Below are 14,636 nucleotides of genomic sequence, written 5' to 3' on the forward strand. Positions count from 1 at the left end.
AAACTGGCAGGGGCCAGTTCTTCTCACACGTAGCTCCTTCCTTGCCTCAGGAGGCCTTTACTCTGCCCACATGCTGTGGGTTAAGGACCAAGACTCACCCACACAATCCTTACATCCCTGTTTGTGGCATCGTCTGAGACACTCCCCCCCAATATACCAGCTTCTCAAAGCTTACCCAGATAGAGACAGAAAAATGTCAGCGTGAATCAGATCACACTAAAAGAAGAGGATGCTGGTTCTCTTCACCCCGCCAAAGGCATTTAAGATGGGGGAGGGGCTCACTAACACCAGTGGTCCTCTGCCAGTGGTATAGGAAAGTATGAGGACCCACGGCAGCTCTGCCCAAGAAATTCCTTGGAATTCCTTGGAAATTCCTTTTTCATGGTTCCAGTTACAGTTATTTCTTTAACGCCACTACCACAAATTCATACAATCACAATCCCAAAAATGCTTGGGAGGATTTATTTCGGCTTTTAATATCAGTGCCCACGCTGGCAATGGCCAGAACGGTCACATGTAAATCTGAAAACAATCTGAATGTTCTCTTCCTTGGGTTTCACGTTGAACACAAAACAAATACTTCAATTACATGGGTCTGAGAGTAAGAAAAATATACAACTCTATTTAAAACACTTAAATTAACAAGATAGGACTTTTTCCATGCTAGCAAAACAATGTACATTCGGTTTAAACAAGAGTTAATATCCAGACACACATTTTTGAAACGCCTGATGCTAGTTGAAAAATCAGTGACCATGAGGCTTTCCGAGATAAGTCTAATTAGCAAAATGTGTACAACTGGGAAGGACTATTGGCTTTTCTCCAGAAGACAGAAGACACAGGTCAATAACGTAAACTGACCCAATGTCTCACAACTCTAAACCTGGCTGCTTCATTTCCTGAATGATACTTTGGCTCTCAGCAAATCTTATAGCTTCTCTCCCTCACGGAACAATACATATATAACAACTGCAACAACCCTCATAAAAATACACACTTCTTCGAGTGTAGCATACCCCAAAGTGTGCACAAGAGTCTACACTGGCTCGCCTAAATGGAGGTTATAGAAACGGGGGCTAAGGATGTGTAACAGCTGACCTGCAGGTAAAGCCCTGCTCCAAAGAGCCTCACACCCCTACCACACCACTCTGCAGTGGACATGGCCACACTTAGAAATAGGGTCTACAGCTTTAAAAATCAACAAAAGTTTTCTCCTTCGGCTTTTCTAGATACAGAAGTTGGACCACAAACCAATACACCTATGTGACGAAAGGTATCGGCCTTAGTCCCCACTGCCCAAGAAAACAAGAATGTACAATGCTGCCGATCCCTGACATTAAGTTGTCTGGCCAACACGCAATTTACAGAGTATGTCTCCATGTTCCCACAATGGGGAGGCAAAAATAAGCAGGCTGTGCCATGTCTGTCCTTCCTTCTGCCTCCACAAACAGCACTTAAGATCCTCTGGATCAGATGCCCTCCGAAGACTTGAAAATTCCAGGAACGGCAATATACAACCTTAAAAAAATAAAATAAAATGGAACGAAGTAAGGTCGCCATGGAGCACTGCGGACGGAGTCTGAAGGAGCTGTCCACTGAGGAAGAAGGCACTTGCTAGCAGGAGACAGGCAGGAGGCTGGTGGAGCAGCCTCAGTGAGTCAACAGCTTGAGGCGAGTCAGCCAGCTGACCAGCAGCGAAGGTTCCCCAGAAGATGCCTTGGCAGAGGAGGCTGATTTCTTCTTGGGCCCTTCCTCCTGGAAGGGAATGGTGGCACTGCTGTGTAGATCAGAGCTGAGATAGCACCTGCTCCCTCGGATGTAGTCCGCACCTCGCACCAGGTGCCGCTCAGTGGTGGGCCTGGAGAACCGGTACACAGGAGAGGCACTTTCTTCGATGATGGGTGTGATCCGCTCATTACTGAAGTACCGGCAGAGGGCATCTTCTCCTGTTTTCAAACAAAGCCCACAAGTCAATGAGAACAAGAACCCCCAGATCTAACGCCACTCAGTAAGTAAACACACACCCAGCTCTTCCCTGCAAGGCCCTGTGAATGGCTTGCCTTACCCGAGGTGTGTTTGCAAAGAGAACCACAAGGTTTGCTGAGGTTTGCCATCAGCCTTCTGGTTAAATCATAAATGTCGACACTTCTCCACCTCCCCATCACCAACTCATATCCAGACTGTGTGCTCCTCAGTGGCTAGCACTGTGTTGGGAGGCTGTGGAGCCTTTGGGAGGTAGGGCCTGGAGGGCAGATGCACTTCACAGTGGGTGATCCTTTGGAGGCAGCACCTACTCTTGGCTCCTGATGCTACTGACCTACCAAGCCCTGTCTACCATCTTATACTCCCACTGCCACAGCCAGAGTCTCTCTGTCATGCCTTCCCAGCTATGATGCGTTATGGAATATTATGTTAACTAGGCAAAGATGTGTTACATTTGTTTCTGCTGCCTTTGTTCATGATGTAAAGATGTGTTAGTTACATTTGTTTGTGCTGCATTCGTTTAATTAAGTAAAGATGTGTTCCATTTGTTTCACCTTGCCTGCCTAAGGCACCTGATTGATCTAATAAAACACTGAACCAATAGTTAGACAGGAAAGGGATAGGTGGGGCAGAGAGAAAGTAGGAGGAAAAAACTAGGCTCAAGAGGAGGAAGAAGAAAAGGAGGGAGAAAGAGAGGGATATGCATGGGACTAGAGACCAGGCAGCTGCCAGCCAGACACAAGAAGCAAGAATGTAAGATATACAGAAAGAAGGAAAGAGGGAAAAAGCGAGGGAGGGAGGAAGAGAGAGAGGTAGGGAGGGAGAGAGGAGAAGGGAGGGAGAGAGGGAGGGAGGTAAAAAGCCCCGAAGCAAAATGTAGATAAAAAGAAACCGATTAAAAGAACTAAACTAAGGCTAAGCATTCATAACTAACATTAAGTCTCCGTGTCATAATTTGGGAGCTGGTTGGTGGCCCAAAAGAAAACATCTAGTACCATGATGGGCTGAAATCCCCTGAAACCATGAACCAAAACACATTCTATCTCCCTTAGCTGCTTCTGCCAGGTCTTTTGTTACAGCAACAAGAAGTAACTAACACAGGAAAGCGACACCAGAAGACATGGTGTCATTTCCGACTAAAACTTAACCCAATGTGTTTCTTAGGTGTTCGGAACTGGTTTGCAAGAAGAACGTGGGAAGAGTTTGGAAACGTGGGCCAGTAAAGTGGCTTCATAGGTGACTTGGGTGGAAGTTCAGGGAGCAGGATGGGGACAGGAAGGTTAACAGCATTCAAAGTCGTGGCGTTTTAGATGAGAACGTGGGCTGTAAGGACTTGGACCACAGGTCACTTAGGCTGTCCACGCTCTGCCCTTGTCCCGACGCTGAACTCACACATGAGAGATTAAACTGGCAGAGGAGGTTTCAAGACAGCACAGCACTCGGGCTATGAAGCAGCTCTTGCTTGCTGCTTTGAGCCACGTTTACAGCGAGAGCAAGAGCTGAAGCAGAACAAAGACTTGAAAATGATGAGCATCTGTCAGTGAAGAAACGTGGTCACAGCTGCAGACAGAACCGCCCTGGTTGTTAGACGATACCGCGAAAAGAAGCCATGCACTGTGCACCGCAGTGATATGAAGCCTTGAGAACATCTCAAGGTACACTGACCTCCCCATCAAAGGCTTTGGGGTATCAAGTTGACAACCCATTTAAAAAACTTTCCTTTAAAAAGAGAGAGGGGAGGGGAAGGGAGGGAAGAAGGAAGGTAGGAAAGTTGGGTGGGCTCAGGGCTGGTGAAATGGCCCAGTCAGGTAAGGATGTCTGCCTCCAAGCCTGAGGACCCAGTTCAGTTCCTGAAACTCACATGGTAGAAGGAGAAAACCAACTCCTGCAAATTGTCCTCTGATCTCAACATGCACTCTGGCATCTATGTTCTTACACACAGATGCTCACACGCCATGCACAAGCATGCATACACACACATGCATACCCATACACATGTGTGCACGCATACACACACAATTTTAAGAAAAACAAAGCACCCCGCAGGAAAGGGGCTGCCTAGGATGTTTGCCTGGGACCAACCACGTGGGCATCCAGAGACTGCTACAGCTGAGGTCCAAGGAGGACAAGGCATGCCTCCAAGCTGCAGCACAGTTCTCAGTGTTGCCAAATCACACTTGTTTTTCAAGCACACAGCAGATATGAGTTATGGGGCCATGAGGGTTTATACACGTATTTTTTAAGGTAAGCCTATGAGGCTAGCTAGTGTATAATACAGCTGAATTCCCTGCATGGAGTCCCCAAGATGCCAACATGTGAAGCTATGAGTGTGGAACCTAAGTGGTATGGAGACCCCAGAATGCTGAAGACATCTGCCAAGGGAAAGCTGCAGACATCAAATAGAACCATCCTAGGAGACACCGTGTGCCTGTAGTCAGCATGGCTATGGAGACGGGGCCCAAGTCCACTGAACCATATACCATGTTATCACGTTCTTGGGATGATGGACATAGAGTTGATGTGTTTGCCTGGCTGGGCTGTAGTCTCGTGTTGGTCCTAGAATGTTAACTCACAGCTAAGAGAGTTGTCCTTGAGTCTCAGAGTACTCTGACCTTCCAACTCCTGAACAGTATCGAACTACTAAGATGGTGGGTTGCCGTGGATGCCGTGGATGTTCTAAGACAGAAGTGAGCCTCAAGAAGACAGGGAAGGAAAGCCATGATGTGCTGTGAAATGTTCCCCGGGGGCTTGTGTTCTTGCTACTGGTGCCCTGGCTTATGGCATCACTTGGAGAGACTGGGGAAGCTTTAGTAGGTGGGCTGAAGGGCATTAGGGGTAAGTTTTTGAAGGCTACAGTCAAGTTCCTGGTTCCCACTGCTTTCTGCTCCCAAGTCTATCACCATGGAAACAGCTTCCTCCTTGTGCTCCTCCTGACACAGACAGAGCCACTCTTCCACGCCTCCCCCACCATGATGAAACTGTGACCCAAGTACATTTTTCTCTCTAAAGTCGTTTCTGTCGGGTTTTTCAGTCACATGACACAAAGTGGCTAATACATTCCGGCTGCTTTAGCCCCCGAGAGGTGACACAATGACCCAGCAGAACCAGAGAGCCAGAACTCTTTCCCTACATATTTTCATAACTTCACATAAAAAAAAATGTGCTTCTATCCCCCCATTTCCCCAGCTACCCAGCTTTTTTTTTGGGGGGGGGCTGCAGAACGTAAGGGGAAAACTAAATACTACTGGTCTAAAAAAAAAATTATATCATGGTAAAATGACCCCTAATGACATTCTTCTATACTTATGGACCAGTGCCTTGCTCAGACTTCATCATCAGAGATGCTTCCTGCAGCAGATGGGAACTAATAAGAGACCCACAGTCGGACGCTGCACAGGGAATGAGAGACCTTGGGACATCCATTCCTAAATGGGGTGTCTCCGTCAAACCCCTCCCCCCTCAGGTCTCAGAGAATCCTGTGGGAGAGGAAGCAGAAAGACTGTAAGAGCCGGAGAGGGTGGAGGACACTAGGAGAATAAGGCCCTCGAAAACAACATGAACAAAGCTCACATGATCCCACAGAGACTGAGGCAGCATGCACAGGGCTGCATAGGGCTGCACAGGGTACCAGATCCTCTGAAAATATATCATGCCTTCCAGTTTAGTGTTTCTATGGGATTCCTGAGTGTGCTAATGAGTGTGCTCTGATTCTTGTGCCTTCTCTCGGGCTCTTTCCTTCTACTGGTTTGTCTTGTAAACTTCAATGTGAGAGGCTTTTCTTTTAATCTTATATGCAGTTTTGTTATATTTTTTTGAATGAATGAATGAAGCCTTGCCACTAGGGTAAAGGTTAACAACTGAACTGCCATTTATACCTGCTGAGAGAGAAAATCGGTTTTCTCCAGCAGACTGTCACTGAGTCTATCAACCACCCCGGACAGGCCTCATGTTCTGGAGTGGCTGACCAACATAAGATGCACACCACAGTTTTTGTTTGTTTGGTTTTTTTGTTTTGTTTTGTTTTGGTTTTGGTGCATTTTTATTTGATTAAAGTTTGGTGTTGTTTTGTTTTTCCCTTTTGAGTGTGGTTTTATTTTGTTTTCTTGGTTTTAGAGGGGTTTGTTGTTTAGGTTTTTGTCTTTTGAGAAAGAACTTAAAGTTGGGTGGGTAAGGAGGGAGAGAGGATTTGGAAGGACTTGGGGAGCAAAGGATATGGTCAAAATACATTTAAATTTAAAATTTGTTTTAAGCAATAAAACATATAATAAAAGTAGAATAAAAACAACAAAACAAATTAAAAAAATTCCCATTTAAAGGGGAAAACAAACATATTATGGCTCTAGCTATCAGGGTTTCTTTGGAAATCAAGTGCTTCAGACTGAAAAGAAGCCACAGCCACACAAGAGATCTCTTTAGTGTGTCCCTGGTCAGCAAACATTGACAGAAATCGCTACCGTCAAGTGGGAAACTCCTAACGAAAGCCTCCTGCCTCTCAGCTCTTCTGCCAAAATCTTCTCCCTTTGTGCTCTCACCATCAGTCCATCTCTTGGTCAAGCAGAAGAAATATCCCCTGCTACCAACAAGAGAAAAGACCTCATGTACTCTATATGCCTACTTACAAAATTGGCAAATTCGTGGCCCAGTGACCGTCAGGAGGGGGAGCTGAGGAAGTTGGAATTAGGTATAGGCACCGCCAGGTACAGAATGCTCTACAGGGTGATGAGAAGGCTCTGGAAGTAGACAGTGGTGGCTGATGTGTGATTCTAAATATGTCACAGCCTCCAACTTGTCCACGCCCAGAGAGGAGGGCTCCATCCCAGGAGCACCGCTCACTCCCAGAGAGAAGGACTCCATCCCAGGAGCACCGCTCACTCCCAGAGAGGAGGGCTCCATGCCAGGAGCAGATGATCTCTTTTCTTAAGTGGCCATGTGCAGAGAGACATCATGACTTCTAATGCAGTCATCAGGAAGTTCTCCTAAGCCCCAGTTCCTGCGCTACACCTCTCTATACGTGAAAGAAAACAGGCCGGATCCATGCTCAGGGAATGGCGATGGAGATGTTAGCATCTTAAATCTAAACAGAGGCCAGCCCTGCCACCTGCTGACGGCTGCACAGACTTTGCTCTGTAGAACTAGAGCATCTAAAGCCAGAGGCTGGCATCCTGTCCCTTTGTTGTACGAGGTTAATCCAGATGATGCAGGCACACAGGTGACAGGTTTACCTGGGAGATGCCAGGAGTTGCTCACTTAGAAGCCTTACGCTGCCTCCCTTGCTCTCTGTTTCAACATTACAAAGGTGATGTTATAATTTCCATCCAACGTTGATAAGCAGAGCCTATCTAGCAAAAATAGGTAGAAGTTTTATTTTGCTTTTGAGACAAGGTCTCACTAAGTAGCCCTGGCCAGCCTGAAATTCACTATATAGACCAGGCTGGTCTCAAACTCAGAGATCTGTCTGCTCTTGCCTCCCAAGTGCTGGGAGTAAAGGCACACACAACTGTGCCCATCATATAAAAATATTTTTATATGTTTAATAAAGATTGCTGCAATAACAAGTAACCAATCACAGGGTGAATTAAAAACAATTTTTTCAGACAGTAATTATGCCTTAATAATTTAAAGAGAATTTGTCAAAAATCAAGTTTAAAAAAAATCATGCAATTAGGGATGTTTAATGAATAATTTGTTTAAAAGTAGGCCATATGTGTCTAGAGCCTTTTTAAAAGCCACAATGCTGACTAGATTCTTAGAAGATTAAATTTTTCTGGAAACAAGCAATCCTGTAGCAACCTTCAGCAGCCTGATTTACTGAGGACAGGCTGGGCCTCAAGGAAAGCTATCACCATCGTGAATAGAGCATGGTGTCTTCTGACACCATTCAATGCTTTTGGTGTACTCGGATGGAACATACCTTTCCTCCCATGACCTCGAGGTCGAGCGAATGGATCCACAATTCCCATCCAGTTCCCGTCCGCAGGCATGGACAACGGCCGGGGTTTGCCTTCAAAGACCAGAGGGTGAGGCGAGGTTAGGGACGTTTATCAACTTCAAGACAAGCCCTCCCAATCATGCCCACTTAAATAGAAGCAAATTTCAACCTAAAGCTATTTTTAAAGCCCCGCGTCGTCTCTGAAAGCACTCAGGATAGAGACTGAAGTCTTTGGGTCTCCAGCTCTGGAGGCCACACTGTAATGTGAGCTCACCCAGCTGGGCTCTGATGGCAGGCATAGCAATGACCCAACGAGGCTTTGCCCCAGCCAGATGAATAAAGAGCTCATACCTAGAATTTCATTGAGGTTTATGCTTTCCTCAGTTCACCTCCAGAGTCTGCCAAGTCATGCCAGAGCCCCAAATAAGGAAGGGGTGGGGAAGAGAAGGAAAGAGAGACAGCAGGGCAAGGCACACCCTGGAGAACTCACCATAGGACGGTGTCTTCCCCCTCATTTTTGTGGGGGGGATATTGGTTCCCACAGAATAAGGTGGCAACTGATCGGAATCAGCGATGGTAAATCTGCGTCTTTGGCTCTCCTGGTCCAGGAAGGAGTTAGGGGACTCTGAACCGTTCCGCCCAGACAATGGCTGTTTACTTTTACTGGGTCCTCCACAGGCAAAACTCACATTCTCGTTCCTGGAAGACAGTGTGTGGTGACTAGGGAGCTCACAACAGGGCTTTTACCAAAGAATGAACAACAGAAGCCCAGCAACTATGGGCACACGTGACTTTCAGTTCCTTCCCACAGGAAAAAGTGTTACTTTACTCAACTCAAGTTACCCTTTCAAATACATACAGACCCCCTCCACCCATGAACTTGTTAAGTCCGAGCAAACATGGCCTTCTGTCCATGTATGTCTACACAGAACAAGTATACCCTGAAAACACAGCTCTTGCTTTTCCCAAATTCTGTTCTCTGGGTAAATGTCCTGTTCACAACAGGAGTCAGCAGCTGAGACGTGAGCTGCTATACCATATTCCTCACGCCAAGAGTGGGATCACTGCCTGGATCCAGCAAAGAAGATTCTTGACGTGTATCGAAGTTATTAGATCTGAAAATCCCAGCATCCTGCCTTCCTATGCACTCAGCCCCTTTCTTGCCGCTCCACCTGTGACATTCTCACTGAAGACCAGAGAACACTGAGGATCGGAGGCCAGAGAATCTATCTCCCTACAGTTCCTGGCACAATGACCCACACTTTGGCCTGTGAGGTTCTGTGGCACCCATGTGTAGAGACAATGGTCCCTACAGTTTTAACCCACTCCAACTCTATGCCACAGGACCCTGCCCACTGCCACCAGATGTCTCTGATCAGCGCCCTTGAGGGAAATCATGACATATTTCCATCCCCAGGCAAGAGACACCAATGTAGCAAAAACAAAGAGAAATGTGCAAGGCCCGATGTTGTAGGAGTAACTTCCGCTGCCTCAACCAATAATCACTGAAGCAGGAGCCCACAGTACAGCGGGGAGCGACTTCCGCTCTGTCAGCCAATAGCTGCTGAAATATCAGCCCACTGGGGCGTGGTATATTTCTCTTTTAAAAAGAGAAGCAGTTCCGGATCAGGCCCTCTTGGTTCCGGCTCTTGGTTCCGGTGCTCGGTCTCGGCTGCTGCTCCCGGCTCCTGCTCCAGCGACTAGGCTCCCTTCCTGACGGTTTATGGTGTATGTAAGTTTTACCCTAGCCAAATAAATAACCCCTTAAAACATAACTGGTGTGGGATTGATTCGCTAATAGCCCGATACCCCCACTGCAGCAACACTGCTCCAGCTCTGTCTTGTGACACAGGAGACATTGATCCCAGTTTGTGCTGGACCAGGCGAGTGAGAGAGACATTGGCAGGATCAGAGGCAGAGCCAAGTCTGCTTTGTGCCAAGGGATAGCCCAGCCCCTTACTCACTATATTCTGAACAAAAGCAACATCCTCTAGTGTCATTGGCACAGTCAGTATGTGCGTCCCATGAGCAAGCCTGGAGCAAACACCTCAATCACCACTGTCCTTCCTGTGGCCACTCTCCTACACTACCCCACGGTTTAGACACCACTCAAGAACTGACAGCTCAAGAACACACTCACCTTGCTCACAGATATTTCAACTCATATCACCTCACAAGTTTTCAGAGTGCCAGGGTATGAATGCGTGTGCTTGTATATGTAGGTATATGGTTGTGTGTTTGGGTGTATGTAGGTATGTGTTTATGTACGTGTGTGTACTGTACGTATATGTACTGTATGTGTATACATGTCTGTATATATGTGTGTGGTGAGGATATCTGTTTATGTGAGGATATATGTGCATATACATGTATGTATATTGTGTATTTGTGTGTCTGTCTGTATACATGTGTGTATATGTACGTATGTGTGTGCCTGTGTGTATATGTGGGGGGGCCATGTATCTGTTTTTGTATTTGTGTGTGTGTGTGTGTGTGTGTGTGCCTGTGTGTGTACCTGTGTTTATGTGTGTGTATGCTTGCACGCACAAGTGTTTACATCTTTCTTGGCAAAATCAGGAAACAATTTTAATGATTCTCACACAAATGCTTTTAGCTTCTTCCCATGATAAAATGAATTTATCACGGAGTTGACATAACTTAAGCTACAGGGATCTCCAAACAGCCCCTTCCAAGGCCCCCAAAGCATAGACTTCTGTAAATTTTTCACAAGAAAGGTATGTTGACACTCTTTTCTTAAAGGGTCTCACTACCAACTATAGTGAGACCCAGCTCTGCCGTCCCACACAGTGAGTCAGATCTTGTTATATAAAGTGGCTTCCTGGCCCAGCATCAACCATGTAGAGATAGCCAGTCCACCCTATGAAATGGGGGCCAACATACCGGGGATAGTAGGGGACAGCAGGAGGGGGAGGAATGTAGAGGTCAAGAATGGCTGGCTTCTCCTTCTTCAGGGAGGCATCCATGGTGCTCTCTGGGGACTGGGTGGTGGTGGGTGGGGGCGAGGTCTGCAATGAGAGTCACAGAAGAAGTGAAAAGATCAACTTGGAGATCATTCTTGGTAGAACTTCCCCCGCCCCAAACCAAGCCAGGCCTGAGAACAAGCGGAGACAGAGCTCACTCACACACTCATGGCTGCTCCTAACAGGGCAGTCAACTCACAGAGGACCTGTAGAAGTCATGGGAGTTTAACTCTAGTTTGAAGAAAACCACTTAAAAATCCATGCCTCAGTTTCCTCCTCTGTAAAACTGGCACTAATATTCTTGCTGGTTGAGAAAAGCGCACAGCAGCGTCTGGCAGATTAGGCCTTGGGGCTTGGGTGCGACCCAGCTACCCATCTGATGAGCTGTGCATTGCTGCGGCAGTCACTCAACTCCTCTGTGTCTCAGCTATAAAAGGGGAATTGATGTAAACAGGGGCAGTGTCCAGCTGGGCAGCTGTGGACACTAAGATAACACACACGGAGGGCATAGGACACGCTTGCCATGCAGTAAATGCACGACTCACTCCGCTGAATTTAGCAATGCATGCCCACAGTACAAACACGTTTTAAATTTAAAAAAAAAAATTAAAGTTTGCTTTAACTTTAATTATGTTGCTGATCTCAAAGGACTTACATTTTTATTAGATATTTAATATTCATATATATATACATACATATTTAGATCCAATCCATCCCCATTCCCTTCCTTATTCTTTCCCCTCTTTTCCCTCCCAACTTCTCGTTCTCTCATTCCTCCTCTCTCTTCTACCTCTAACTTCATGGCCATTTAGTGTTGCCTGTATGTGTACAGCTGTAAGACTATCTACTGGAGCTGGGTAGCCAGCAATCATCAATTGCAGTGGCCCCTCAGACAGAGGTAAGACTTCATGTGCTGGGAGATCCATTCTGGGACTCTAGCTGGCTCGATCTTGTGCAAGTCTTGTATAAGCGGAAAGGACTTGCATTCTAAAATCTCCTATGAGACCTTCAATCTTATTTCTTCTACAATCTCATAATGGCATCAACCAACCAGTTCGACCAGCAAGACCCTCACAGTTACTATGGGAACCACTGGCGAAGGCCAGCAAGTCTATGGTAGACACTTGGAGGAAAGGAAGCACCCCTTTTTGACCTCAGATTGTGAGAGATGCAATGGGTTCCAGAGACTAGAAGGACTCAATAGTGTGGACCATGTCCTCAAGAACTATGTCCACCAGGAGATTCAAAGCAGACATTCAGAAGGAATACAAAGGCACAAAGGCAAGGGCCCTGTCCAGTCTTGTAGCATAATCTTCCAACCTGAGCCCTTAATTCAGTTCAATAAAGAATGAACGAAATTTGAAATTTATGCCCTGGCAATGTTGATGCATGCATGGGCAGCCCATATATGGCGGATCTGTTGAACTTGTCCATATTGGGTTTCATGGTCTAAGTTGATAAGGACAACTGACCAGATCAGTCCTCAAGAGGGCACCAGACCTCTTACAGATGGTTGTAAGTCACCATGTGGTTGTGGGAATTGAACTCAGAACTTTTGGAAGAGCAGGCAGTGTTCTTAACCACTGAACCATCTCTCCAACCCAGTTCATTGATATCCAATAAATCAATGAATCCTCATATCTGAAAACACAGAGCCAAGATCCATATTCTCAAAACCCTGTGAGTCACAAGTATTCTGGAGCCCTCCTATAAGACGTTTTCTCCCCCCAAATTCCAACGTGAATGATGACTTCTATTTGGGGAAACCCTCATTTGTCAAGATGCAGCCCAAAAACAGAATGGTGACCATCTTTTGTGTGAAGGCCAACACTAAAGGTACTGGGAAGAATTAGATGACACCCCCCTAGGGATGCCATCATGCTGGGCACCAAGGCATAGTGACCACTGAAGACTGAACTGGAGAAACTCCCAGGTTCAGGAGCTAAGCAAGCCTACAGTCTGGTCTCCCAGTGTTAATAATCTGCAAACAGACTGGACACATCACAATAGCATTTGGTAGCTGAGCCACATAGGAGGTTCAACATCTTCATAGTGATTGCTTCCCTGGGTCAGAAACAAAACGTGCCTTCATCTCTCCCCAGCTCCTCGTCCTCAGCATGCACAGTAAGGAAGCATGCTATGAATGGAGAGAAAATGAGTGTGTCCCCTTCCAAAGCCTATTTCTAGGAGTCAAGGAATGAACTAGCCTCTATTACACCTAATTCTCCCTCTGATCGGAACACGTCCATGCAGATTTCCTTTGCCACCTCGAACTGCCACACTCACCATGCCTACCATCTGTCTCTCCCTTCGTAATGGTTTCTTCTTGGCTTTCTAATTTTGGTCAAGTTTCCCATTGCATTTGACACCTGCTTCTCCCCTAGCAAAGACTCCCTCATGCTCACCCCCAAAGCCTTCTCTAATACTCAACAGCAATAGTTATGGAAGTAGGGCTTAGGAGAAGGAATATCTCACTCAAAGCTCCGAGATGATGTCTGGCAGAGCTGGGATGTTAACCCATGCAGTGTTGCTTGGGGACTTAAGCAGGGCGTCATCTCCAAGGTCTCTCAAATCATTAGTCACTCATCTGAACCACGTCATTACTAGCCCTGCTCAGAACCTCACCACTTTACATCCAGGAATCCACAGAGCCCCCTACATGGTCTTCTTGTGTCTAGATAATGTCATGAGCTGAACTATTCACCCTCAATATTCCTCAATCTAACTGTGTCCAAACAAGATGAAGACGCAGGCAGAGAGGATGTGAAGACAGAGAGAAAGTGGGACAATTTCCAAGCCAGAGAGTAAGGCCTCACAAGAGACCAACCCTGCATACCTTGACCTTGAACCCCAACCACTCAGCCTGTACAACTTTGTTATGGCAACCCTAGCAAAGTAACACAGATAAGAATATAAAACTAGGCGTCAACCTGGCCTGTGGGATAAAGTCCACACCCTCTAGCCTGGTACTCTATCTCTGCTATTACATTAGCCCAAATGACCAAGCCAACTTAAAGAGTTTAAGGTGTTCTTCGCAGCAGGGGCTGTAAGTGACACTTGGAGCCCCCATACTAAGATTTCAGTCCCCAGCTTCTGGGCACAGTAACTGCCTAAAGCTCACAGCCAATCCTTCTCTGGAGAAATGGCTCTCAGCACACAAAGGTACTTCTCCCAAGAAGGGTGAGCAGGCCTGCAGCTGCCTGATTACACACAATCCTCTGTCCTGTAGAGGGGGCCATGCCTGGACTTGTTTCTCTTCATCTGCCTTCGTCTTCCCTTGCAGCACCTGCCCTTAAACATCACTTTGACAGGAATCACAGCTCTGCCTCGAAGAAGCTGACCTAAGACAACCTCTGCCTGGTGGCCACATGTCCTTGTTGGGGGGTGGGGTACGTGGGCTTAAAGACTAAGATGCACCCTCAGGCACACCCTCATCTGTCAGTCAGATCCCACCCACCTTCCTTCTCATGAGTAAGAGGCACCTCACAAATGCAGCCCCCCCTCCTTCTCTCTCTCTCTCTCTCTCTCTCTCTCTCTCTCTCTCTCTCTCTCTCTCCTCTCTAGTGTAAGACATGATGACAACAGTTAAGACCAAGTGCATTCCTGAAAACAGCTGAGAGAATAGACGAAAATATTTCCACCACAAACAATGGTGTGTGAGGTCATATGTATATTAACAACAATACAAATTTCAGAATGCTGCACCGTGCAGTAAATGTGTGTGTAGCTAATGTGTGTCAATT

The 14,636-nt window shown here is 46.5% G+C and overlaps 1 protein-coding gene across 2 annotated transcripts in view; it reads right to left on the minus strand.

The window, feature by feature from the left end:
* Positions 1-428: 428 nt before the first annotated feature.
* The window catches only part of Cnksr3 (CNKSR family member 3), a 90,900-nt gene continuing 76,692 nt past the window's right edge, over positions 429-14,636 (minus strand). For both annotated transcript variants that reach the window (XM_048419999.3, XM_048420008.3), the window contains exons 10-13: positions 10,814-10,938; positions 8,403-8,611; positions 7,895-7,984; positions 429-1,946 (exon numbers count right to left, since the gene is read on the minus strand). In XM_048419999.3, coding sequence (XP_048275956.2) covers positions 1,651-1,946; positions 7,895-7,984; positions 8,403-8,611; positions 10,814-10,938 — 720 coding nt within the window. In that variant the 3' untranslated portion in view covers positions 429-1,650. The remainder of the gene's footprint in view (positions 1,947-7,894; positions 7,985-8,402; positions 8,612-10,813; positions 10,939-14,636) is intronic.

This window comes from Myodes glareolus, chromosome 1 (assembly GCF_982192425.1).
Source record: "Myodes glareolus chromosome 1, mMyoGla1.1, whole genome shotgun sequence".
Taxonomy (NCBI): domain Eukaryota; kingdom Metazoa; phylum Chordata; class Mammalia; order Rodentia; family Cricetidae; genus Myodes; species Myodes glareolus.